This window comes from Aquila chrysaetos, chromosome 3 (genome assembly GCF_900496995.4).
Source record: "Aquila chrysaetos chrysaetos chromosome 3, bAquChr1.4, whole genome shotgun sequence".
NCBI classification, from domain to species: Eukaryota; Metazoa; Chordata; class Aves; order Accipitriformes; family Accipitridae; genus Aquila; species Aquila chrysaetos.
The window spans coordinates 54,936,030-54,962,644 of NC_044006.1; the positions used below are offsets into that span (position 1 = coordinate 54,936,030).

The following is a 26,615-nucleotide window of genomic DNA, read 5'->3' on the forward strand; positions in this document are numbered from 1 at the left end:
CTTTTTGAGGGGAAGATTGACATTGTGTGGCAAGAGAGAGCAGCACAACTGTATGAAGGTAGCTCAAACTTTTTTCCAATGAAATAAGTTAATGAAACTTTTGTTAATTTCTGCCTTCTGCCTACCACAGAGGACGATGGATGTTTTTTTGCTAGCCTGGTAAAGGCAAAGAATGCCAGAAGAATGTTAAAAGGAGTATATTTCTTATATTAGTGGTTTAGAGCACTTTTGGGGAGCAGCCTTTGCACTAAGGAATGAAAGCAAAACTGTGCATGCGTCCATATGTATAGATACATACGCATATATGTCACTGGACAAACAACAGAAATAATCCTCAGAGCAGGTATCTTGCTTGAAGGTAGTGTTTTATACCCTAGCTTGCTAAGAGTACTGTAAAATCCAGGTCTGTAGTTTCTGGGCTATACATTCAGAGCTGGCTGGTCTCACCTAAATAAGCAACTAGTATTTACTACTTAAATTCAGAATCCTTTGGATATCACTTTTAGTTTCATTTCAGAAGCTAGTTCTCTTTCTTCCCTTAACAATTAATTTTAAAGGTATAGACACAATTATACTTCTACATTCTGATAATTGTGCATTGTCCTGTTGCACATGAAGTTGGGAAATGGACATGGAGTGCTACAGAAAACATATCTAACATAATGACCAAAGTCTGTAAAGGTTTGTCTGAGTGCCAACATCAGTTCTGCTGCAGTTCAAAACTTTGACAGCTGACGAGGTTAGTAAGAGTATGAAGCAAAGGCTGTTCTTCCTGTAGGGTCTTGATTAGACTGCAGTATTCATCCTTACACTGTTAATTTTACCCTAAAAATGATGAGACATCTTTACCAAAACGCTCATTACCCACACAACTTTTCTCTTACACTTTTGCTAAATTGTGTTTCTGGTCTTGTACTGGGTTTGGCTGGGATGGAATTAATTTTCTTTATAGCAGCCCATAGGCTGCTGTGGTTTAGATTTGTGACTAAAATAGCATTGATAACACAGCACTGTTTTAGCTGTTGCTGAGCAGTCTGTTTCTCACTCTGTGACCACAGTGAGTAGGCCGAGGGTGGGCAAGAGGCTGGGAGGGAACGTGGTGGGGACAGGTGACCTGAATGGACCAAAGGATATTCCATGCCACATAATGTCATGCTCGGCAATAAACCTGGGGTAGGGGTGGGTAAGTCTCTGCAAAGTAGCTGTTGCTTGGGGACTGGTTGGGCATTAGTCTGCTGGTGGGAGGTGATGAGTGATTGCCTTTGTGTGGCTTTCCCCCCCTGCTTTTTTTTCCTTCATTTATTAAGCTGTTTTGCCTTGGTGTGCAATTTTTTTTTTTTTTTTGCTTTTCCTCTTCCAATTTTCCACTCACCACAGGCCTGAAACTGCTAATGAAAGAAAACGTCAGGCAATAATGAATGTAACGTTCTTGTAGACAGCATAACTTATTAAATGATCTGACACCCTGTGGAAGTTCCACACTCCTATACAGGTATGAAGTTATAAAATAAATCATGAGAATTATTGATGAAATAATATGTGGGAGTAAAATTGTCCCTATAAAGAAAAGCTTGGCTTGAAAAAATGTGTTTAGCTTATTTTGCATACTTGGGAGGGTTTGGGGGTAGGGGAGCAGTACTTTTTTTAATGAGACACGTAACAGGTGTCTGGAGCAATGGAAGAAGGGGACCAATAACAAACACTCAGAAAGACTGAAGTCTTTCTCAGTTTATTTCCCTAGGCTGAATTACTATTTTGGCATCAGCCAGCTACTGGGCAGTGAAATGCTGCAAGAACAACAGTGTGAACCAATAGGGTTTTTTTCAGGGATCTTTTAAACACAAAACAGAAAAAACTGTCAAACTAATTGCTCCAAAACCAGGACCAAATTCTCACTTACCCAAGAAAGAATTGCTTTTTGTTCTCTGTAAGCTTTTCAAAAATCCATGGTATTCACAGGGACTGATAGGATAAATCATCTTTCATGTTTAGACATAAACTAAGAAACTTGCTAAGGAGTACCTACAGAATTTGCTGTCCTCTAACTAAAAAAACACACCTGAAACTAATGTAAAACCTGAAACCTATGCTAAAGTTGCTTCCCCATTAAGAGTAGATTCAGTAAGCAATCTGAATATGTAAGTTACCTGCTTTAGAGAAACACAGTTATCTATAACTTGGAATTAAGGGTTTCTCTTTCCCAAAAAGCATACTGGGAATGATGCTTATATGATAGTAAGTGGGGTGATTGCTCTTGACCTTTGTGCAAACAGTTGGGCATAGCTTAGAACGTACATAATTTTTCTAGGTTTCCCTCAGACATACAAACCTAAGGAACAGTAATTTTAGATTTGCCTTGAGAACAGTATTGAAAATATATTGAAAAATAACATCTGTATTCTGTTAAAAATAGCATCTGTATTCTATTATTAGCCATTAGCATTTTTTCTCGTGTGTGCAGCATTTTCTTTTTACAGAGTCCTATGAAACAGGAAGCGCTAAATATAAGGACTTCTGAGAACAAAATACAACAGTCTTTGTCATTGAAAGTCACTTTACTGATGTTACAATATGTTAGTAACATTGAAAACCACAGGCATTTGTATTAAATACTCTGATAGAAGTGGATACTGTGATGCTGTTATTAAAAGTGAGCAGGAATTTAGAACCCCAAATTACAATGATTTTATTTTATAAAAAGCAACATTTTGTTTAGCTACATGAAAGCCAGATTCATTCACTTCAACAGCCCAATGCCTGTAATGTTTATGACAAAAATATCACACTCAAAGCTAGAAAGTTGTAAATTGCAATGCTTCATTTTGGTGTTTGTCAAAATCTTAGTTTCTATTACATCAGGTATGTTCTTTAAAGGATTTTAACTAGCAAAGACAACAATATGGTATAGATCGGTTGTTTTTGCTAATACTAGCCCAGCCTCTTCAAGTGATTCTCCTTGCCTCTCTAAATGTTTTACCAATAAGGGCTAGTATGAGTGAAAAAATAGATAGCCTTTTTTTACAGCAATGCTGAAGATAAACATTAGCACAAAATGAAGCTGGCAGAGCCAATTGGTATATACCACCCCAAAAGCTTTGCTGAAAGAACTGGTCATACTGTAAATACTGTTTTCTCCAGCGGATTAAAAATTCTGTAATGCTTTGCTATTCTGAAAAAAATATTTTGCATTTATGCAACAATAAAAATAAGTACTGTATTCTATATAAAACATTACCTATTGTAATATATTTTTACCCTTAAGAAAAGAAAAATCAGGTTATATATTCACAGTTTGAATATGTTCTGGACTGTATTTCCAAGCATAAAATATGCAGAGTCTCTACACAGGCAGTGAGCAGGAGTCCTTGCACCAATAATCAAAATAAATCAGCATTTACTGTTATACAGAGCCTTATGATATTGCATGATTAGCTGCTAGCACCACTATACTTACAAGGTCAGTCAGGCCTATATACAGAATTTCTAACGTGGTTGTAAAAATAGACTCTCCATGCTAAAGTTAGAATATATAAGGTCTTAAGGCCTCATGTTAAGATTTTTTTTAACCAAAACTTTTTTTTTTTATTCAGAGGAATACAGAATTAAAAAAAAATTAGCTTGTTGCTTTAACATTTTATGCTCTAGTAATTAAAAATAGTGTAAGACACCTATACTTCTCCCTTAGAGAATGTGTTTCTTTTTAAGTGCTCTGCGCTTATTTTCCCCCATCTTCCTCATCTCATTCTGAGTTATATTGCAATTACAGTCTGTCTACGTAGCAGAAGTTTTTAAACAGTTTAAAGCTGGCTTAGCTAAAGTGATTTTGAAACTGGTGTAGATTGGATTTTAGAGAACTAAAACCACCAGACCTGGCTAGGTGAGCCAATTTTGAAGTTGGGCACAAAGTTTCTCAAGTGTGAGCAAACAACCACATTTCTGTGTTCTGAACGTACTTTTACTGCTTGTTTTTGTTACTTGGCTGAGATAACATATTAGTGTTAACTGTTGTAGTGCTTTTCCAAATAGTTGCAGAAAAGTTGTGGAATGACAAGATACCACCTGCTGGGTGTATGAGCTACTGTTTCCAAAGCTTTAGTTTACATCAGCATCCATACTTGAGGCACCAGAAATATTTTCGTAAGCCAACTTGGAAAATACTCAGGTCAAAGGAGTTTTTTAGTGTAGATGATAGGAGGTATTACTTAATTTCCTGTTGAAATCACACTTAAGAGTCCTATCTGTATTGCAACTGTGCCTACACACTCAGTTTCACCATTTCCTTTTTTCCTGCTCTATTAGAATAACAGTTATGTGCACACAGGAACGTTACCCCACCATGCAGTCATGGGATGACAAGCTGTGTATATGTGTGCAGTTTATTCATATCTGTCTTCGGGAAATCTGATCAAAGTCAAATCCCGTATTGCTGATGTCTCATATGGTTTGGAAGCCATACAAATAGTGGGTCATCAGCTCAGCTGTCTGATGGATAATCCATTCTGGACAAAAAAATGGCTTCTGAGAAGACCAGAATGCTCAGGCTCTTTAAAAACAAGGCAAATAACCTCACACTGTGGTTGATAACAGTGGCCCAAACAGTCTGCTAATGATACAGATAGATACTCAGATAACTTAGAGAAAGAAATGGATGATCTTCAGACTTGCAGCAAGAGAAGTAGGACACAGCACAACTTTTAGGTTCACCGACTTGGCCTTCAACAGTGCAAGAGGGTGAGAAAGACACAGGATGACTGAGCCACCAAATGGTTTTACCAGTGCAAATCACACATGAGACGTGAGGCTCCATCACCTACACTGTAGCAAGAGCAAAAGATGTATTAACAGCACTGGAAAGACCTTATCCAGGCCACTGTGTGGAAAGGTGACAAACTTAGCACCTTTTTGATCTTAGCCAACTAACACAAGAGGTTCTTACTGGATGTAATTATCATTCACGGAAATGCTTTTCAGTAGGAGCAGAAAGGGGATGAAAGAGAAGAGAACAGGAGCTTGCTGAGTTTTACACTGGAGTGTGATAATTTTGCTTACAACGGCTAGGTGTGGGATTCAATGACAGGGCAAGTCCTAAGAGCCAGCTTGTTATCCTGTAGGATTATAGAGTCTCATCATTCTTTCACGTTACACCCTATCCTGTTCATTAACGAAATGACTGCACATTTGGTCAGAATTTGTAGTACATGCATGCGTGTAACAGTGTATGTACCTATTCTTAGCTCTGGTTTTGAAAACGATTGTCACATTGGTGTTGACAAGACCACTTGGTTCATTTAAAACCAGGAACAGGGATTCAGGTAAGAGGACTTCAGTACACTAGCTACTGACACAATTTCTTTTTGATTTTAATTCAGGCTATAGCTCAAAGGTCCGTTTGTGCTAATGAACAACCAAAATTACCTAATAAGTGCATGAGCTTAGCAGGTTCAACATCTCATAAATCAGGAACTCTTAAATCATTTGGAAGTAAGCTATCTTCAAAGTCAAGTCACACTTCAAATGGGTAATTGGCAATTGGTGACTTAAGTTCACAACTTAAGCAAAGATAGGCTGTATAAAAATTAACAACCTCCTTAAAACTCTGATTTAAATATAACAAAACTGTATGTAAATTATCCATCACAACCATTTCTGGTATATTGCCTGAGTATATTCACCAAAGTCTATAGTATGGATTACTGAAGTTCGTAACTCAACAAATTCAGAATTAGCAGGTAAATTTTTACTTGTTAAACTGTGGCATCATTGTGCAGCGTTATTATTTGGATACAATCTCGGTTTTCCAGTCTCCATCAGTTAGTCATATTAATTTTATTTTAAATCATACAAGATTCTTCTCCCACGTTGAAATACATAACACTAACTTAAGTATAGCTCATCCTGCAGGTCCTATGCTCATATGGACAATTACTTCTATTTGAGAAGAACTGATAACCTCCCCACTTCAACAGGCATCTACAGCATAGCTAGAAATAACTAGTTCATTTATTAAAGTAAAAAGAAAAACAAAAGCATGAGTCTCAATGAGTCAAAATGACTGAGCTATCTTACTGACAATACAAGTACTTATTTTAGACTGGATGAGGTATTATGCGGCAATTTATATTGCTATTGCCAGTGTAACTAACTGCAGTGGATAAAAATGTTTGCAGTCTTCAAGGTTATTAATCTGGCAGCTTTCCAACACACTACATTTTAAAAGTAGGAACCCACAGAATGTAAGCAAACAACTTCTCTCTTTAACCTGCATTGGCTTTGGAGGCTCACACAGCCCTGCCAGCTCAGGTTTTGTGCAACGACAAGGTCTCTAAGTTACCAACCCAATGCAAAGTTCCCTGCAGAAGAGTTTTGCAAAGACCCAAGTCCTGTGATGTTCTCACTCTAGGCCATCAAAGTGGAAGTCAATATTTATTTAACTTAAACTTAGTGCTCATAACTAGACTTCCAGTCACTACATATCTCCAAACATGAAAGTGACTGTTAGACTACACACATAACTGTATCATCATATGCTACAAATGAATTATACCAAAACAAGAGAGAAGCTAAAAGTACATACTACATTGAAAATTCATCAGGAGAGCCATTTGTTAGCAAAACAAAAAGCTATGAACATTACACAAAGAGCCAGTATGTTATATGCAGTTCTGTCTGCCACATCTTGCTGCTTCTTGATAAGGCAAATGGAAAGGGAAGAGTAAACAGTGGTAAACATAAAATATGCACAGAAATCTAATAGGATTATTCAGAACTACATGCCAGTTTGTATCCAAACAAAATACCATAAAAGGCATATGATGAACAGGCCAGTTACTAAAGACAAGGTACTAGTATGGGAGGGAAAAACAGCTTCCAGGTGACAGAGTAACACAGCGGCTATCAGGTTAGCATAATGTCCTAATGTGGTTGAACTCCTTGAGGGTCCTGCTCAAAGTCCAGTGAAATCAATAGAAGACATACTGATTTCAAGTGATTATGGCTCAGACCCTAACTTCATGAGCTACATGCTGCCAACTGTCTTTCATCCAGTTACCTACACTCAAAGTAAATCTTTGCAAAAAATATTCTTCAGTGCTGACGGACATTAACTCCTCACAAAAGTGCAGAATCTTTTCCAAAAGCACTTACAAGTGACTGGCTCCTCCCAGATGGTCTGTCTGCATGCACTAGTGCTCACTCATATTTGTCTTTTTCCAAAATACTTACCAGAACCTGTCGACTGTGAAGGAAAATCATTTGAACACCAAGGCCAGTATTTTGTCATAATCCAACATACAGCCTAATCCTAAAATATAGTGCTTCTAAAAATCTTGCATACTTTACAGTTGCTGACATCTTTAAACATTTCTTAATTTAATCTTACATATATCTGACTTTATCAAGAGACTTAAAAGGTAAAAAAATATATTAAAAGGCTGCAAGTGTTGGGTTCACTTATTAAAGGAAATGCATGAAAGAGGTAGAAGATTCAGAAACACCGTAGATGTTCCCATTACAATAGTATCTAATTGATCATACAGCTGTTGGGCAAGGTATTCAACTGCACCACACAGAATCAGGTGTTTTATTCTGCAATGGTACTACCTGAAGCTAAGAATTAGTCAATTTTGGAAAGCTGGAGAATTATAAACTGATTTAATATGGTCCAGTTTCTTACTGACTGAAAATTCCTAACCAAAAGACATTTGTTTTACAACAACCTTTAGAAGTCTCATGTGTTAGAGAACTAACCATCCACTTATACACAAGATTAACATCTCCATGGTAAAAGATTTGTTCTCCCACACCCTGCTTTTTTAGGCTAAACTCACTTGTACTCAGTTTAATGCCCCAAAAAATTGTCAAGGGGCCTTCAGGGGCAGCAAGCATAGCGTTCAAGCGCACGGTAAAGGCAATTCCAGTAACAGAAATTAAAAGACAGCAATGAAACTGGCCACTTGCCCAGCACTGTTATTATCTAGTGCAGTGAAATCGTTATGCTTCTCATAAGCTACGCCTTGCCATCTAAAAGTGTCTGAAATGCTCTATCAAAAATACACAGCAACTCTCACCAGGAGGACTTCACATCACCACATCTTGAATTGACTACTTAGAAGTATTCCCAAATGTCCAGTAAGTTTGAACTGCGTATTACTCAAAGACTCTGTTGTCTGCCAAATCATTCTTGATTACAGCTGTGAGAGGATACACTGGTCATCTCACTGAACAACGTATTTTGGCTGGTTCCTCTTACAATGATTTAAGACAAAGTGCTGCTGTACCGGTTTCTGCAGTCTACCATACAACTGAGATTGTCAAGACAGTATAAGATACTGAAAAGATAGTACAGATTTTGGTCAAACACCAGTTTCCGAGAGACACGGTTTTACAGTACTGTACTTTCTGTATTTCCAAAGTTGTCTGCTCGTAATATTAGAAAATTTGAAGTGTGATGATGTTAGTCATGACTGTTTCTTTCGGCATTTGGCAAAATACAATTATGTATAACAGCTATTTTTGACATTATCAAATGTTTACATATATACAATCTGTATACTGAGATTATAAACACATAAGGTAAAAAAAAAAGATGTAATCCTTGTTTGTTTGACATTTGTGTCAAATAGTTGCCTTTCAAAGCTTGAAATCCTGTCACAAAAAAATCCTATATTTCTTACTCCTGCATGCTAATTTCTACTACAGTATGTCGTTTATCCCTTACATGTGGAAAGTAAAGAACACAAGGTTCATGCATACAGCGTACAAGTTTACATCGGCTGGGCTCTCCATGAGGTGTGTTCCCAGTTCCACTCTGGTCTGACTCAGGACTGCATTAAACCAGAGAAAAACCTCTCTTACGCGGGACTGGCAAATGGACTGCAGCTGGGATTCTAGGTAAGTTTATCTGTCATCATGCAGAATAGCCTTGTCACATCCGGGCTAATTATCCCCTGTTAATTGTTATGATTTCGGTTGTTCATCAAATCCATAAAATACTAGTCAACAAAAAAGAAAGAAAAAAATGACTGCTTTTTTCCCTTCCAGGTGAAAGGAGGTGCTCACTGTGACCACGAGCATCTCTGTTGAGCTTTCAAATTGTCTGAAGAGCAGATGAATGTGCAATGACTCAGTGACGCTGAGTTTCTATAAAATTCGAAGTAAACAGTTCTGATGTCACCCCAGGAAAACAGTGCAGCTAAATGGACGTCTCCCATAGCTGGAGAGGGGGAAAAGGAACACAAACACACACTTGAACACCAAGATAGAACAGGCTGTTACCCAAACAGTGTGAGGAGCTTTTTTCGGGAACTGCATCTACATCACTTGAGTCACCAAGGCTATGCTCTTGGTCTCCTCCCAGCCTCTGGTGGGTATCTGTTCAGACCACAAAGTCAGCAGTCTCAAGCATTTCAGCGTGACCTGCAGTTGGCATAGTAAATGTCCACAGCTGGGAGTGTGGAGAGTTTGAAGGAAAAATGTCAGTGTAGCATCAACTTTGTGTTAGACAGCTTTTACGTTATAGCTCCACTAACATTAGCGTAATTTCCCACTCTCTTCTGCCTAACTCTGCTCAGAGCAGCATGTATTTCTGCCATGGGTTTGAGCTAGTGCCGAGGCAGCTCCAGGGCTGAGAAACATCAATGCAGCCCTTCCCCCAAGCTGCTCTGCTCCATAGGCATGTGGGAGACCCTGTGCTGCCCCTCACAAGGCTTTCTGCTCCAAGCAGGATGTGGGGGTAGCAGCATGCAGGTCGTCTCAGCAGCACTCCACTCCTTTTTTTCTTGGAAAAAAGGGACAGAGAGCAGAGATGGGAATCTCATCTGCAGGAACATGAACTAAAGCTACCACGAGTAAAACTCCTAAAGTACATTTCAGAGTTTTTTTGCTTATTCAAGTATCTGCTATGTCTGAATCTATGTCTGATACAAAGGGAGCAACAGCTAGCATTGCCTTTTGGCAGCAGCTGGAAATCTCTCCCTGCAGAGCAGCATCACCATCTACAGCACGTTCCAGTGGTTCCTGCCCACCCTGGGCGGGCCAAGGTGGGCTCAGGGCACGTGGCAGCAAAGTCCCTCCAGGTCTGCAAGGGCTTGATACAAGGCCTCCACATTCTCCTTAACTGCAATATAGTTACCCTTCCATAAAGCTGGAAAGCAGCTGTCCCCCAGCCTGAATCAGAGCTGCTGGCAGTGTCAGCCCCCTGCAAGGGGTAAGGGAGGAGAGCCAGATGCACCGCCTGCTCCAGGGCTGCCTGTCCTCCGCAGCCCGAAGGCTGCCTCAGGCACGCTCCCAGCTTGAAATAAGACAACCAGTGAAATCTGGGCTTCGGGGCAGGTTTAAGAGCAACCTGAACGGATATCTGTAAACACGGCCACCGAGGCTTCCCTAATCGCTGCCAGAGGCTCGGCCTTCGGCAGCTTCTAGAGTTAAGGGTACGAAGGAAATGCCACTGCTGCTCTCACTGTTAGTCAAAGATGCTGATCTGTCACACTTTCCTTTCAAAAAACTACCAGTAAATCAAGTCACTGATGAAATGCACAGAGAAGAGGGACACATACCCTGGCACTTTGCCTGTTGGCTTTTTTCTCCTCGTCAGGAAGCGGTGGCATCGGGTAAGGGTATTTTCTGCTGGAAGCAATAGATCCAGTGGACGAAGATGGAGACTTTGCAGGAGACAGTGTCCTGAGATGTTGAAACACACAAAATAAATGTGATGTTTTCAGGTCCTAGCACTGCAACAGCAACTGCCATTACTCTGAAGCTTGGTTCAGAACCAAGTATATAGTTTATTATTAGCTCAGTATCAGGGGGATAAAGTTGTTTGATCAGTAGTCTAATAATTTCATGATACGAATAAAGGTATTTATAGCTTTCAGGAACACTGGAAGAAAAAAAGAAAATTTCCTACTTCTTATTAGAATTGTAATGCATAACAAAAATTATTTCTTAAACTGTTTTATATGGTACTGTAATTAATCATTATAAAATTAACAACCAAATCTGCAATTGAATAAATACAGATCTAAAAGATAGACATAGCATTATGAAGCCTAAATAGAAACAGTGATTGTATAAATACAAGCTGAACAATGTCTTCTGCCAGTGACTAAATGGCATTTATCAGTGTCTTTATGCATATCTTACACATCTCCTATATTGATACAAACATAGCAAATAAATCTATTCTTTTATAACACATTAATTTACACAAATGCATGCACTTGGAGGCCAAACTGTTAGTTGTGAAGTAACAAAGGCATATACAAAGTGCTAATAACAAATTATTAGACATGCAAGCATCATACAGTGCATATTGTTCCAGCCAAAGAAAGAGTCTGATGAGAATATACAAAAATGGACTGATTAGTCAATGGCAATCAGCATTTCTGTACAAGGTGAGTAGAGTAAGCAGGAGCAAGTAAATGTTTGTATCACATGAAAGGCATTCTTTTCATGTCAATAAGGCAGCAGCACATTATTGACTGAAATTTTATACCCAAGAAAAACTCTTACGCTTCTGTTTTGAGATTCTGCACTTTTCCCACTTGAGAGGTTCCTATCAGGCTTTAAATCTGGGCAGAATAAAAGGGAAAAAAAGCCTCAAAGTAGAAAAATTGAGCTACCCTGGCCGCCTTGTTCTGTTTTGCAGACTAAGGGCATTTTTCAAAGGAGGCCTCCCACTAGTGCAAGCACACCACCCAGACCCTCCCTGAGCACTGCTGCCTACTATCTTCTGAGCTTAACGCATCCCTGAAGATGGAAGGTTTCCCTCAGTTTCTACAGACAGGTCTTCCAAGGCCCTCAAATGCAGCAGCGGGCTGCGTGTTGTGCAGCTGTAGACCCCAGTGATGAGCACCGTCACTGATACCAAGGAGCCACAGGAGCCACCCCTGGCAGACAGCCCCACATCCCTGGCTCTGGGATTTGCAGGATCATGTCGTTTCATCTAGAGAGGATTACAGACAAGGCAGGGACTCTTTTGCGTCTGGAATTGGATTGTATCTCTATTACTAAATGAAATTAATTTACCTTTAAATAATTATTCTATTATTTTGGACTAGTGTATCATTTTCTTGTGTCTGTAGCTCCCTACAACAGCACACTCTCGTCTCCCATACAAACAATGATTGATGGTAGCCACGAGCAACAAGGTGTCAATGGAAATTATATGGTGAGAGCTCTCCAATCTGGCTTATGGTGCTCTAACGCCTCATGCGGTAGCCTCTAAGTTCAGCACTTAAAAGATTTAGGCTGGTACAATTATCCAAACATGGAAGAGCACATCTTCAGCACATGCACTTTGATCACCCATTAAGATGAACTGGACATATATTAATGTTTTCAGGAAGAAAATTTCAAACAGCTCCTGCAGTATAAAACAAGCTTTTCCTATGTCCAGCATCACAGATCTGGGCACCAAACTGCACATGCAAGAAAACAGGTTATTTAAAAAAAAAAAAAAAAAAAAACCAGGGAAAGGTTCTCAACAGTGCCCTGCTGTTCACTACCCATACAAGTCCTCTCACCTCTGCCCACACTTGGACTGATAAGGATCACTAATAAAGTATTAGTGGATCTAGAATGAAAAAAAATAAGGAGAAGAGAAAGTAGGGAAGATAAGGAGAGCAGATTTTACCTATTATTAGTAATCCAATTATTCATGAATTTTGCCCCACAGCTGCAGGAGAATTTAAAATCTTCATGTTTAAATTTATAACAATGCACCTAGAGATTAGAAGCAAGAAACTGGGGATGTTAGATCAGACTTGGCAAGCCCTATCAGAAAGCTGTTTATATAGGTACCACAGCCAGGAGGTGGCATGCAGAACAAAGGCATCTCCCATCCCTTGTGCTACAACCAGGGGCAACATCACCTCCTGCACACCACAGGCTCTTCCCACAGGTTATTTTAGGCAGTGCAAGAGCAGGCCATGGTGAGAGGGAAAGCCATGGCCAATCCACCCGTCCATCAGCCTGAGCAGGTGATCCTGGAAGGAGCAGTAACCCCCCAAGGATGGGGCATCTTGAACGTTTTCCCTGCACAGCATGTCCTCTGACCAGGATCCCTAACTGAGCCTTTAGCCAGGCAGCTTTGCATCATAACTGAAACACAATGCTTCCTTTTCAAAAGATTTTGAAGCCCAGACCTCCAGTGTAGCTGCCTACATTTCCTTCTTCTCAGCCCCCCTTTGTGTTACCTGCTCAACTACAGTTTGCACCCCTAACTGATGTGCACATCGCTGCTCACCTGCATTTGCAAAGCTACATCGATACATCGAGGATGCAGTTGCACACTTACAGAAATGACCTTGCCCTCCCCTCACAGGGCCTCCCCACTTATTTTTGCTACAGTTACACGCTGGTTTTTGTGATCTTTAGTGCCATCTACTGTGACTGTGAAAACATATCACTACTAAGCGTATGCTCACAGATCTTACAATGCATCTTGTGTGATAAGCGTAGTTGTTTGAGGTGTTTTTTATCACCTTTCAGATTATGCCCTGCAACTGTGTATGTGCTGTGTATCCCAGATTTACATATACTTTAAATGAGAAAGAGCCAGACATGACGTTTCTCATTTACAGGATGGAAGAAAGACAGCATTCAGGGACACTTGCAAGGTAATGCTGGGGTTAAAGGTAGGCAAAACTTTGCAGTTTTGGTCAAGGGTGGGATCCATTTAGCTTTCACTGGGGTTTTAGTTAGCCTGCTATCAAATCCATTAGCTTTCATGCCAAATGTTGCTTCCAGCTGAAGTTTATAAAAGAACCTAGCCTGCGTTCTGCCCTGTACACGCCATGACAGATTCAGAGGTTTTAGTGCCAACCCCAAATGAAGCCATGCACCTCAAGGCACTGCAAAAATTCTAATTTCTGACCAGAAAGCAAGAGGTACTGGCCATTTTGCACCTGTCTTTCTGTCCTGGAAGCTGAAACTAAGAGTGTGGGGAGACCATGCTGTGATTCACAACAAAACACTGTGGCAGTGGGAGGACATCTGCATGCGCTCTCCTGCAGCCAGGCGTCTGCTCTGCCTTCTCATCACCTAAACAGGGAGAGTGTTGGCCCACAAGAGATGGTGTGAAATGTGTCACCCCGGTCACACAACTAAACGTCTTGTGACTTCGAGTGTCATTTTAGCTGAACTCAAGGCAGGTGGCCCTGACAGATCTGAACTGTTCAGAAGCTGTGCTTGATTCTGTTTCGCAGACTAAAATAATTTAATGAAATTCAATTAACATTCAACCCGGTGAAAGTATTTCAAGCCCAAAGGCAGATACTGTCAGCCTAACCTGACCTTTGCTGCTGTGGGTTCAGCTCTTTGTAGGACATCATCAGCCTAAATTATCCTACATTAGGAAATTGGGATCTTCTAAAAACACTGATGTGGCTAAACATTTTAACATTTTAAATGCAATTCCTTTTAAAAACCACAAATGTGCTCAAGTTTCCTCAGAAAGTGCAGCAGCAGAGGGGAGGCTCAGCTCGTGGGGGGCTGCAAAAGAGGCAAAGGCTGTGGTTTGAGCCGTCCACTTTAAGAACTGCACAGTAACGGCCCAGAAGCAGGCATTCACACGCTTTAATGAATTCTTCTCCGTAACTCTTGAAATGAAATCCTGATCCTACTGACATCAATAGGCATTTTTTTCATTGTCTGCCAACAAGGCCAATATTTTGCTTTGGTTGTAATGGAAAAAGCTTTTTTTTTTTTTTTTTCTTTAAACACGGTCTAAAGCTGCCTCAGCGAGAGCAGGGAGCTAGTGGCTGGTCACAGCTCTGGCCTCAGCTGGATGCTCACAGAGAAGGCAATGGACCTGGCAAAGCAGCAGAGCCAACTCTGGCTAATGATCAGCTGAGGAAGAGCTGAGAAGAAATCGAGGAAGAAGACAGCAAGGACACCAAAGCACATTAAAAATAGGAGGGAAATTATAGCCTGTTGTCTCCTGCCTTCCATGCCCCTTGCCAGTGCCCTTCTGATATGGGATGGCCATTCTCCTTCTGGGTATGTGTCTTGGGTCTCCCTCTAAAAAACCTGGGTTTTTTGTAAACTATTTTTCTATTTAAACAACTCCTACAGAATCTGTTACTGTAAATATTTGCATTAAATCAAATGTAGGCAGCTCAGTGCTTCAGTAGGTGCCTTCCAGTCTTTTTTTGTCTATAATTATCTACAGAAATGCCACATTTGGGGATTCTGACAGTTTATTTTCTGATACCACCATCCTGAGTGTTTTAAGATTCAGTGAGGATTTCGAGTAATCCTTAACCATATTATGTAAGATCAGTCTGTATGGTAGCCACTGTCATTAGCAGTAACAAAATAAGCAGTAGTATCACACAGCTAAAACAGCACACCTTGCAGCAAAGCTGAAATCAGCGAAAGGTTTCCTGCCTGGGTTTATTGCTTGGGTTACAGAGCTATGGCCTGGCATGTAAAATTAAAATCTAGCCTATACTTTGAGCAGGAAAATGAGATTTTTCTTTACAGATCTTATTTTCTTACTGAAGGGAATCCCACAGCTGGGAGCTTTCAGGCACCAGAGACACCAGCTACTATTATTATTATCATTAATAAAAAGTAATTATATAGAAATACCCATTAGACTTGTAGACTAGAAAAAAATTAATAACTAGGACACCAGGTGACAGAGAGAAATTTTGATTTATACAGATTTTTTTAACCTAATGGAGAAAGTCTTTGTGATACCCAATATCTCTATTTTCTGAAAATCTGCATCATTCCCAGGAACTGTAGGAAGCATTTTTGTCTTTTTTTGTAATTTTACTTCACTCTACCTGCAACAGCACCAGTCATCAACACATTATTCCTAAAACTATAGGGAGACACGCAAAACAGCAGTGTCACTTTCAGGCTGTCTTCAAAAGAAAAGACATATCAAAGATTAGCAACAAAAATACTACTCAGCTAATTATCTGGCATAAATATCTTATCCTGGGCTATGATTCCTAAAACATAGTATCAGCTGGACAGTCTGACTTCATCCTTTCTGGTTCACCTAACAAGGTTTGTTTTGTTTTGTTCGTGAATTACTTCACAGGTTCAAAACCCAGCCATGTGATGTTCAGACACACCATTCCTAGGAACAGTATTTTCCTGTCTGTGACATTAACCAAAATTGCACCTGAGTTTTGGGGAGAAACTGTTCAGTACAACCTCTCATAAACCCATGGCAATTCATCCCAGGAAAAAATTTGATCCTTTGCCTTCCATAATAAGCCAGCAGAATACTTCCCCATGGTTACCTCAATTAATTAGGACATATAGGTTTCTAAATTTATTCTAGTTTCTCTCTCATTTCTAAAGCTACTGCTGCAGACAGTCATTAGTAAGCTGCTATGGTGTAAAATCTTTAATTTATGTTTCATCTCTGCTGATATACACCACTTAAAACTCACATGGGGCAGCTTAATCCTCATCTACATGCAAAAAAATTCTTGGTTTATCTCAAATACAATGCAACAGTTGAAAACCCTCAGGGGTGGGGTACACTCCTATCAATTTAATCTAGTTACTAAATCAAGATATGCTGATATTAAAAGATGAAAACCAAATTAAGAGTATCCACACAGGAATTTAAACCTGTTTAACTAAACCAATTAAAGTAACATATTCTAAACCAGTGTTATCATCATATTCCATCAATATCTTTGTTTATTGTGACCAAAGGGCTTCTGATACAAACACCCTGAAAGACAGCTATGGGGTTAGATTATGGTGAGTGACTGATGGCCTTGCCCGAACAACAAAGGTCCAGAGGGTATTTTTAGGAAAAGGTTTGCTAATAAAAACACACCTCATTTCTAGTGTGAGCTTGCCTAATTTCACCTTCCAGTGACTTTTGGTCATTATCTGTCTCAGTCTGCCTGCTCCATTAAACTGAACAGCTTGAGGCCCTGCAGTCCCTTCTAACGTTTCTCAGGGCTTAAACCTCCCCAGTTCTTGAATGTGTTTGTTGAACTGTGAACACCAGAACTGGACCCTGTATCCCAATGCTAAAACCAACAATGGTAAAACTAATGGACTCACAATACACCATGCCTGAATGTCCAAGCACCAACACAGAGACCTGGCTGATACTGGTTGGCAAAATCACAACATTCTCCCATAAGCCTTGGATTCTTGTGTCAGGGATTTTTAGTCCTTGTTCAGGACTGAGATCAGGACTGGCAGGCTTAAATTTACCTTATTTGCCCTATTTGTTCATTGGAAAACCTTTCTGAAACTTGCTCTGTGATTTAATAGTTCTTGAAAGCAAACACAAATGGTTTAAAAAAAGTGACAATTTTATGCTCTTTTAAGGCTTTGTGGCATTTTTATTTCTAAAAATGACTAAATTCCCACTCTGCTATTTAATATCTGCCAGTGCTACTATTAGAAAGGAAATGTTTCATTAGCATCTTGTGATTCAACTCCAACATGTTTTTTTCCCAAATACACACTGGACTTATTTAGTGACTGTTTCTGCCCTTTTGCACTATTATTAGGTCTACTAATGTAGCAAAATTATTGCTAAGATTCTATTTACTCGTTCTTACCATCCTTCACTGTTTTGGCTAAAGATTTTGCTTTGTATTCTTCTTCTTTTTGTTTCTATAATTCTTGTTTCAGCTTCATTTTTGATATGTCAACTTACAGCTTCATCAATTTCTTTTATGTTTTATATTATTTGTCATAAATTGTCTTCCATTCTCTCCTATGCTAGCTGATTTTTTCAGCTGATGCAAACTTCTCTCAGCTGTGGGATTGTGTCTTTCGGGAATCTACTAAAATGTTCTCAGTCTCCTGATTTGTGTACAACAGGGAGGCCAGCCTCATGCATGCTTCTTCTCTTCAACTTGGAATATATTAAATAATACACACCTTCCCCTCTCAAAAACAAGTGATATTTTGGTTGAACCCTACACTCACTTGTAACAGACTCATTAGTGGTTTGATAAATAGAGCACAGAGTATATTCTCATACATTTAGTTTTCCAATTACAATATATTAATTATTTCGTTGTATGCTGAGGGTAAAATACCACTACTTTTTCTTTTTTTTTTTTTTTCATGTAAATTTTAGTATGCACTATATAAGACAGTGGGTAGAGTCAATGTGTTATGAAACTACTTGCTTCAGTAAATTACATTCTATTTAAGTTAATACTACTTTATTAGTGATAAATATGTCTCATGCCCATAAAACACTACTTGGCATAAAATGATGAGAAAGCTACTACAAGCTATAGATGATGGTGGGAATGCATGCACTACACACGCCCTTTTCAATGGCTTCATTACAACATTCAGAAAAAGAATTGTAAATTGCACATGAAGCCAAAAACAGACATCAAAATGCAGCAAAAGAAGAGGGGCCCTTTGCACCTACAGAAACTTGTATTGATTTATACAAGGTAGGAGTCCCAAGATATTTGTATATGCTGGAACAGCTCTTAAAAATTATATAGAATTAATTTACAAAATACCTAAAGTATGGTCCTTCAGTGTTTTTATTCACATCTTCTACCCACTTAGCTACATTATATTCTCTTTTGAACCATGGGTTTAAATACCTGCAGAAAGCAATGGAAGGAACAGAGAAAGCAGAAGAACAAGAATAGAAAATCTGAGAACACACAGCACAAGCTTAGCAAGGATGTCTTCATCCCCAAAATGCAAGTGACTATGGCAAATAAATCAGTATGGATGTTGGGTGAGGACTAGGCAACGTGTACAACTGCATGAAAAAATCTGACCTACAAGAAGACTCATACGTTTGATTAACCTGGAAACTCTTTGGGATACATCATTCATTTAATGTCTTAAGGGTAAAATTCACTCCCATGTGGAGGGCCAACATTAAGCTCATTGTCTGAACTCCTCTCATGATCTCAGAATAAGGATGAAGGGACATTTTGGCTCCAATCCTGCAGTTTGTTTGTTGAAGACATATGTTTTCGCACAGCTAGAATAAATTGCAAGATAATAGCCTAACGAGCACAGAAACTTGGGCTTGGCCCTTTCTACAGGAATGAATTTCAGCCTCAGTGTGTTAAAAGGCTTGAATTATTTGCCACTACAGTGGCACTTTTTACACTTATGTGCAAATAACTCTCTGATTTTTCGATGATCATTTAATTTGGTAGGATCACAAGAAGCTTTAATGGAGGTGGGCTGCACAGTTATCTCACATTTTACAGAAGCAATCTTGATACCAAAACCACACCGTTTAGGAAAAAAGTCTGAGCTGCATACTCATATTAGCTACATGAAAACTCTGAAATAAAAAGTGTTTAATTATCTGACAGTAATATTACCAGGAAAGAAGAAATGTTTCTGTAACTGGTTTCTCTTAGCCCCCAATAACAAGGTTAGCGAATTGCTCCCCCTCTGTCATGTTAAGAAAAAAGGGCAATGTAGAAACGGGAGCCTGCCTGGTCCAATTTAAAGTCTGTTCTTGTTGTATAAGAATGGCAACAGTTTAACGATTATTTGTGATCACCACCTTTATATAATAGAGACTAGCACACTCTGAAATAGGAAACAAATTGTAACCAAGGAAAAAGGGAAAGAAAATTCCTCTTTAACTTATTTTCAATATTTCTGGGCCAGTTCTCGCCACCCTTGTTTATAAGTGACTCCAATGACCTCACACATGGGAAGAGGCCTCACAAGGGATTGCTCAGATGAGTTAAGGTTGGGCCAGATCATGTCATTCAACCCCCACCATATTTCAAACCACGTTGACGACAAAAGCAGCAGCACTTTTTCGACTTCTTTTGCTCCTTTTTTGCTCTGGAACTTCTCCTCCCCGCCCCGCACAAGCACAGCCACAGCTCTCAGAAAGTACTCGCCCTCAGCCACAAGTGCTTCTAAGTAGCTTCCTCAGCTCGCTTATTTATCAGGAATCGGGAGTGCTTTATGCTTTCCAGCTTGGGCTCTTAGAGAAAGAAAACATCAAAGGTGGTAGCGCAGCAACAGATGAACTGCAAGTGAAGCAACAGGCTGATGCCAGCATCATCAGGAACTAATAAACTTCTGCTTTAGCTTTAATTGTAGGTGCACTACACATTTTCTTGTACTCGCTGCAGTAGTTTTGACTTGCTTTTTTTCATTTGAAAGTGTCTTTTGGTAACCATGAAACACTCCCAATCTGGCTTCCTGTATTGGAAAGCAAAGTGTAAGGTGGTATCAAAGCATGCAGTTGTTGCACAACCGTGTTGCAGGGTTTCCTGGGTCTGGTTGTACTACAGACCGTCGTTCACCACCTCAATTCATCTGTTACAGAAAGGTTAAACTTGAGTTACTGCAGACCACTACGTGATACCATTAGAAAGCTCTCAGGCTGATCTTCCTGGCCACATGTTCATTAGTGATGGCCAGGATCTGCATTTTCTTTCACTGAGAAATTCCGCTTTAAAACACAGGTATCCTTACATGTAAGCCTACAGCTAGACCAACAGCTTGATTTGGCTTGTAGCGCAACATGCAACAAGGCAAAAGACCTGGGCTCAAGAGGACTTGTACTCCTCAGGCTGGCGAGGAGGAAGGTTAGCTAGCGCTGCATCAGCAGGAGCACCTCCAAGCAATCACGGTGTTTTGCCACAGTGAAACTATTGTATACTGAGGGAAGGGACTTTTCACAGGATAAAATGGCAGCCCAGAACGCAGGGGCAGGTGAGACTGACCTGTGATCCCGACTCCCTGTTTGGGGGTGGTCAGAACCCCCTGGGCTTATGCCTTGGGCCGGGATTTGGTGGGCGAGAGAAAGCCCAGGCTCAGATGCATGGGTTACCCTGCTGCAAAAAGACAATATATAATAGAAAGTCTAAGCCAAAGATGTTTGTATCAGTTATAACAATGAGGAAGACAAACGCTTACAGGAAAAGCAGTGAAAATTAACAAAGGTCAGAATTGCTATTTGGCAAAACGCATGTTCCCTGGAACTTGTTTTAACACAAGCTCCCAATTAAAGTGTCAGCTTGTTCAGAAAATTCTCATTATCATTCCTGTATAACTCTAATTGATTTTAATAGAAAACTTGTTTTATCAGGCCATTTCATCAACCCTGTTTCTGAAAAAGCCACAGAAACATTTGGCTTGTTGGCATACCTTCCATGTGAACTGAACCATCTGCCTTTAGTAAAGAACACAAATTTTGTTTTAAAACATCTAGAAACAATTAAAAACATCCCAAAAGAGCTTTAGCAGTCTCCATAGAGCTATACCCTTAGCAGAAGCCTTGTTCATGTATCCGTTAGGTACAAGGGGTCACACAAAGGCACGAGCAGTAGATTTTTCAGGAACTGTCCAGTGTGCTTGCAACCCTCCTGTCAGTGCTGCTCATGAGGGCTGCAGAGCTCAAACCTTGCTCAGTACTTCAGAAATTTTGCTTAAATGATTAACGGCATGAGTCTCTATCTAGTGCTTGGCTATGTACAAAAAAAAAAATTGTGCGTAATACGTGCAGCTACTGCAGACTTACGCATATGTCAGATACTTTTGTAGGGAACTGTATTAGTGCACACCTGCTTAAAAAAAAAATTGAATTCGGCACCCAATGAACCCAATTTTCTAGTGGTTAACTACACTGTCTCTACTACTAACAGGTAACAGTGTTACCCCTTTTCTTCCATCTCAACAAGTATGCTTTATTGGACTCCCAGGGGCCACAAAGGTGGACTTTCCAAATGCTGTCCACTGTTTCAGAACAGATTTCAATATTATTCTATATTTCCCAGGGAAGGTAAGAAGGTAAATCTGCCTGGGAAAAGCCTCCACATATTCTGAGGCATCCTCAAAGCAGCTGGTGTTGCTTTTTGTTTTCCTAAATGAGTAAATGCTGGCCACAGTTAGATCATTCTCAGTCAATTTTCTCTGCTCACAGAGGAAGTTATCTCTCTGACCAGAGTCACTGTGCACCCTCGGCAATTCTTTCCATTCCCCACCAAATCAACACAGCACATGGATCATTCAGTGGGAGCTGTCTCTCCAAGGGGTGACAGGCTTGCCAAGGAGACTTGGTTAAGTCCAGGGTATGGACCCAGGATATGCGGTCCCATGCAGTCCAGGATAGACCCCATCAGGAGAAAGAGCATTTTCCTGCCTGGCAGGTCTCTCTCAGGAACACACGTGCTGTGCTCCATCCCTAACAGGCTGCTGCACAGCCCTTGGGAAGTACAAGCCTCCTCCCTCTAGCACCAGGGCCGCTGCTGGGTTGAGAGACTGTAATAAGCAGCAAGAAGGAAAGCAGGGAATTAGGTGGAAATTCAGGGGCACCTTTAAAAGAGAAAGAAATTTAGAGGGAAAAAGATTTCCAACTCATACTCTCTCTGTCTACCCACTTATTTAGTGCTCCAAAGTTCTCAGTGAAAATGTATAATATACCAGCTGAACAGCACAGAGGAAAAAAATACACCCACTGGCATATTTACTGAAAACAATACTCTTTCCATGTGGTTACGTTCACTCTAGGCTAAAAAGAGCTGATCTGGTTTCATTCTTTATGGACCAATTCAGCCCCAGTGTACACCTCTGCTGAATGACAGAATAATGGTATCATTAATTTAAACTTTTTTTTTCTTTTTTTAACAAATTTTAAGAAATACAATTGGAAAATGACACAAAGCACAGGACAAGTTTCTAAAGAAGAATGTGCAATCTCATTTGTATTCTTGGCAGTTTGGTCAGACTAATTTTGCTTTTATCAAACTGTCTCATGCAAAGAGAAAAGAAAACAAGCAAAATAACATTTCAGTAAGAGTTTATCAGCACAGAGACCAAGAGCTCAGGGGCATTTGGCAGATAAACTCCTCCAAGGGATCTAGGGCTAAAATTTCTGCTTCCATGTTGCCATTTTGACCATGCAATGTTAAAATTGCAATGTGCATCAAACTATTATTTCTGTAAATGTAATAGAGGGCCTTCTCTATGAACCTTTCCGAGCCTACTCACCTCAAGACAGTGCACTGCAGATGGAAGAAAAGTTTCAGAATAAACTCAAAATGCCCAAACCGAAGAAAGCAGGGCCCAGAGAGGAGTTAGCAGTATTGGTTTCCAGCACGGTTGGTATCAAGCCCGTTTGCCCATAGAGGTGCAAAGTTTGTACTAATGATAGGGGGAAAGGGCACTGCCATCGCCACCATGGTCAAAGAAGAGGCCATTCCCGTGTGGCGTAAGTGCTGTAAGAGCAGGCCAGTGCTTGACAAGCCCAGAGATTATGTTTCCAGCCACTCACCGTTCATTCACAAAAGCAGCCTGAACCAGCAGGCTTAAGTACATAAGGAAGGTTCTTTCCCTATGGGGAGCACTGCACACATGGGCTCTTCAGTAAATGTAACCAATAAATTAATAAGAAATCAACTCTAAGCCATACTAGAAAGGTCTGGGGATCAGTCGCTTGGTAAGGACTCTCATTACCCATTTATTGCAGGGCTTACTCAAGACTGGCTGTTTCAGGCTTACAATGATAAACTTCAGGGTACTCTCAAAGCAGACAGATACCTCTCCTAAAACCTCCAGGCAGGTCGCAGAGATACAAATCTCTAACTCTGCAATGGCCCAACCCAAGGTGAAGACAAGGGTAGGAAACAGGTTATCAGAAATTCAGTATTGAACCAGGATACACTCAGCAATGGCAGTTTACTGTAGACAAAAGCCTGCAGTGATGGTGCAGGCTGCCACCATCATTGGGAATTGCTATGGGAATGACTGTGAGGAAGCCTACATAAAAAAGAAAATTGATAGTTAATTTTTAAAGAATACATAAAAAGAGGTTGAAATACATTAGCCAAACCATTTACCAGATTATCAGTCAGCAATCAGAATGGGCCACAGAGAAAAAAATGCAGCTGTCTACTTTTCAGTACTCTTAATCTCCATCTACAAAACACAAATATGAAAACTGTACTTTTGGGCTTTGCTTTTATAAGTTCAGACTTACTCAGTTGAATTAGACCGTGGCCTAAATCTTTTGCCTCTGACTTTCTTTCTGTTTCCTCCTATATTACCTGAAAGAAATCAAAGGATACAGATGGTAAAACAACTTGAAACTCACCTGCGTCCCATGCCAAACTGTATATTCTTTTTGTATCCCCAGCAAAAGAGGCATTACCTCATTAGCTTTAACCATTTAAAAGTCACAGGTCAGCTCCTCTTGATTTACCTCAGACCAGCTAAACTTGACACTTAAGTGATCTTTCTCTACTTTTTGCTGCAACTGTAAAAAAACTCCTTAATTTCAGCTTTCATTTGAGAAAATCACTACACTTCAGCAAAACCACTAAACACCGCCTGATAAAATCACAGAAGCTGACAAGAGTGAATAGACAACTTCTTTTTCATGTTTGCTCACACTGGAGGAATGGGAGAAATTAAACATCATTTCTATGTGACAAAGCATTGTGCAAAACAGGTACTTGTGTAGGGTGGTGCTAAATCCCAATTCCAGGTTAAATTAGCACAATTGTAAGGAGCCATGCCGCTGTCCTAAGATCAGCTAAACTTTCAGCAGAGCAGCAATAGCCCAGAGGCTGGTTTCCACTGTGGCCAGCACTGAGGTTCACACTTACCTTGCCAAGAATTACTCCTAGGCCTCCCATTTTCACAAATGTCTGAAATATGTTTTGTGTCTGGGATCCTTTCACTCCAGGAATGAGATAATCCATTTGACCTGGAATAGGAGGGCTCAGATGCGGTTATTTTTAAGGGTATTATCTCACATCAGTGTTAGCTCAGTGGTTCAGAGACTCACATTCCCGAGGCCGGTGACATAACACAGCCTAAGGTCTGTCTGCACTAGCAGAGCATCCAGGATTTCTGGTTAAACCCTGCAGTTACGCTTCGCAGCTGTCCCTGCAGCAGTTCGGTGTGCCCACGTTCAAGAGCCAGGCTTAAGCACTGCTTTATTGCATGTCTGCTGTGGAAAGCACAAACACCAGTGCACACCACATTTCTTTGGATTTGCAGCTCTGCCCCAGTTCTTAGCTGGAAGATGCTCTTCCAACTGTGCTCATCTCAAGGGTTTTTTTATCTCACAGTTAAGCACATCCCACCTGCAGGCTGCCCACTCCCTCCTTGTGCTGCTGTAGGAAAGCCTGGACTGCTTCCCTCACCCCACTGCTACCAGTCTCAGGGGCCCAGGAGTCTGTGATGAGCATCCTCCCACCCACAGCTGGTAGCTCCAGTGCAGGGGTAACTGCCTCATTTTTGCTAATTCTGAATTTTTATTATATTTTGTCAGCCAGTCACTGCAGTATATATTCCTAATGCTAAACTCAAAGCCAAAAACAGTCTTTATATCTAGGTGCTTGGTGCAAACTAAAGTTTTTCTTTCCTCTTGTATACCCTCTAAGAGCCAGAGATGTGTGTGGCATGTCCAACACATGGGGTTTTGCAACAGGCTCCCTCCTGTTGAACTAGAGCTGCTGCTCGGCTGTTTGCCGTGAGATCTACAATTACATCCAAAACAGAACACAAGAGGAAGTTGAAAACTGGTCAGAATAGATGACTTATTACAAATAAGTTTTGCTTAAAGGAACTATTTCTGTAGTTTCTAAGTCTGGATACTCTTGCATTTTTCAGTCTCTGCTTTCCTTGGAGGGCAGGCATCTGAGAGATGCTCTTCAGTTTCCAGAAGACCAGGCTAATCACAGCCACACTGAAGTAAGCCCAGGATTTAATTAATTCAAACTTAATTACAGCACAAAATGTCTGAGAACCAACAGATCCACTGACTGGTTTTTTTAATAATTTTCTCTTCCTAAAGGTCTATTTTCAGGTTCAGGAATGTCTTGCTATATACTGGTTTTAGTGTTTGCTACCTCGTAACAGCAAGAGTTATCATAAAGTTCTGTCTTAACCCTTGAACATCCTCTGAATACCAACTAACACTTCATAGTGCTTTCCAGCATGGAGAAGCCCAGGCAGCTAATGGCGCAGTCACTCTAACATCTCCGAAGAGATGCCATCCATATCTGCACACAGAGCAAATCAAAACCAGCTTGGAAGGTAGGAAATAGCACTCTGGGCATTCAAATGGAAGGACTATGTCAGCTCCACCACAATGTTAATGAAATATTTGTCAGACTTACTTTTCCAGACTTGACAGTGGCACAACATACCTGAACTGGTGGTGGGGAACAACAAAACTCTCTAGTACAGACAGACCTTAGAAACCATTAGCTTTTTGGAACGACTAATAAACAGAGACACATGAAAGAAATGAAGTATGAAAAGAAACACAGATACTGAATGAAAGAAGAAATGCATTAAATGGCATTCATTTAAAAAGAAACTATTTTTCTTAACTGGTACTTGAACCTGCTTACACAAAGCTATGAAAACTTGCTTTCCCAAAACTTTTTTCAAAATTTTATCCAAATGACAAAAGATTCTCCAACACAAACACTGCATCATTTAAGATTAACACTTGCTCCCTGAAAAAAAAAAATTATTTATCCACTCACACATCTAAAAAGCTGAATTTAAACATTAGAAATCATGAATTAATCACTACTACAGTTTTTCTAATAACATATTCATTAGAATAGACAGAATGAAGTCACATATAGGATCAAGCTGCTATACCCAAATAGCGAATGTCACTGCAAATGCATCCC

The 26,615-nt window shown here is 40.1% G+C and overlaps 1 protein-coding gene across 1 annotated transcript in view; it reads right to left on the bottom strand.

The window, feature by feature from the left end:
* Positions 1-2,536: 2,536 nt before the first annotated feature.
* Positions 2,537-26,615, bottom strand: part of ADAM22 (ADAM metallopeptidase domain 22) — a 140,434-nt gene continuing 116,355 nt past the window's right edge. Inside the window, 5 exon segments of the mRNA XM_030007955.2 lie at positions 2,537-9,211; positions 10,554-10,677; positions 20,685-20,795; positions 23,939-24,005; positions 24,567-24,667. Of these exon segments, the coding sequence (XP_029863815.2) occupies positions 9,191-9,211; positions 10,554-10,677; positions 20,685-20,795; positions 23,939-24,005; positions 24,567-24,667 (424 nt within the window). The 3' untranslated portion in view covers positions 2,537-9,190.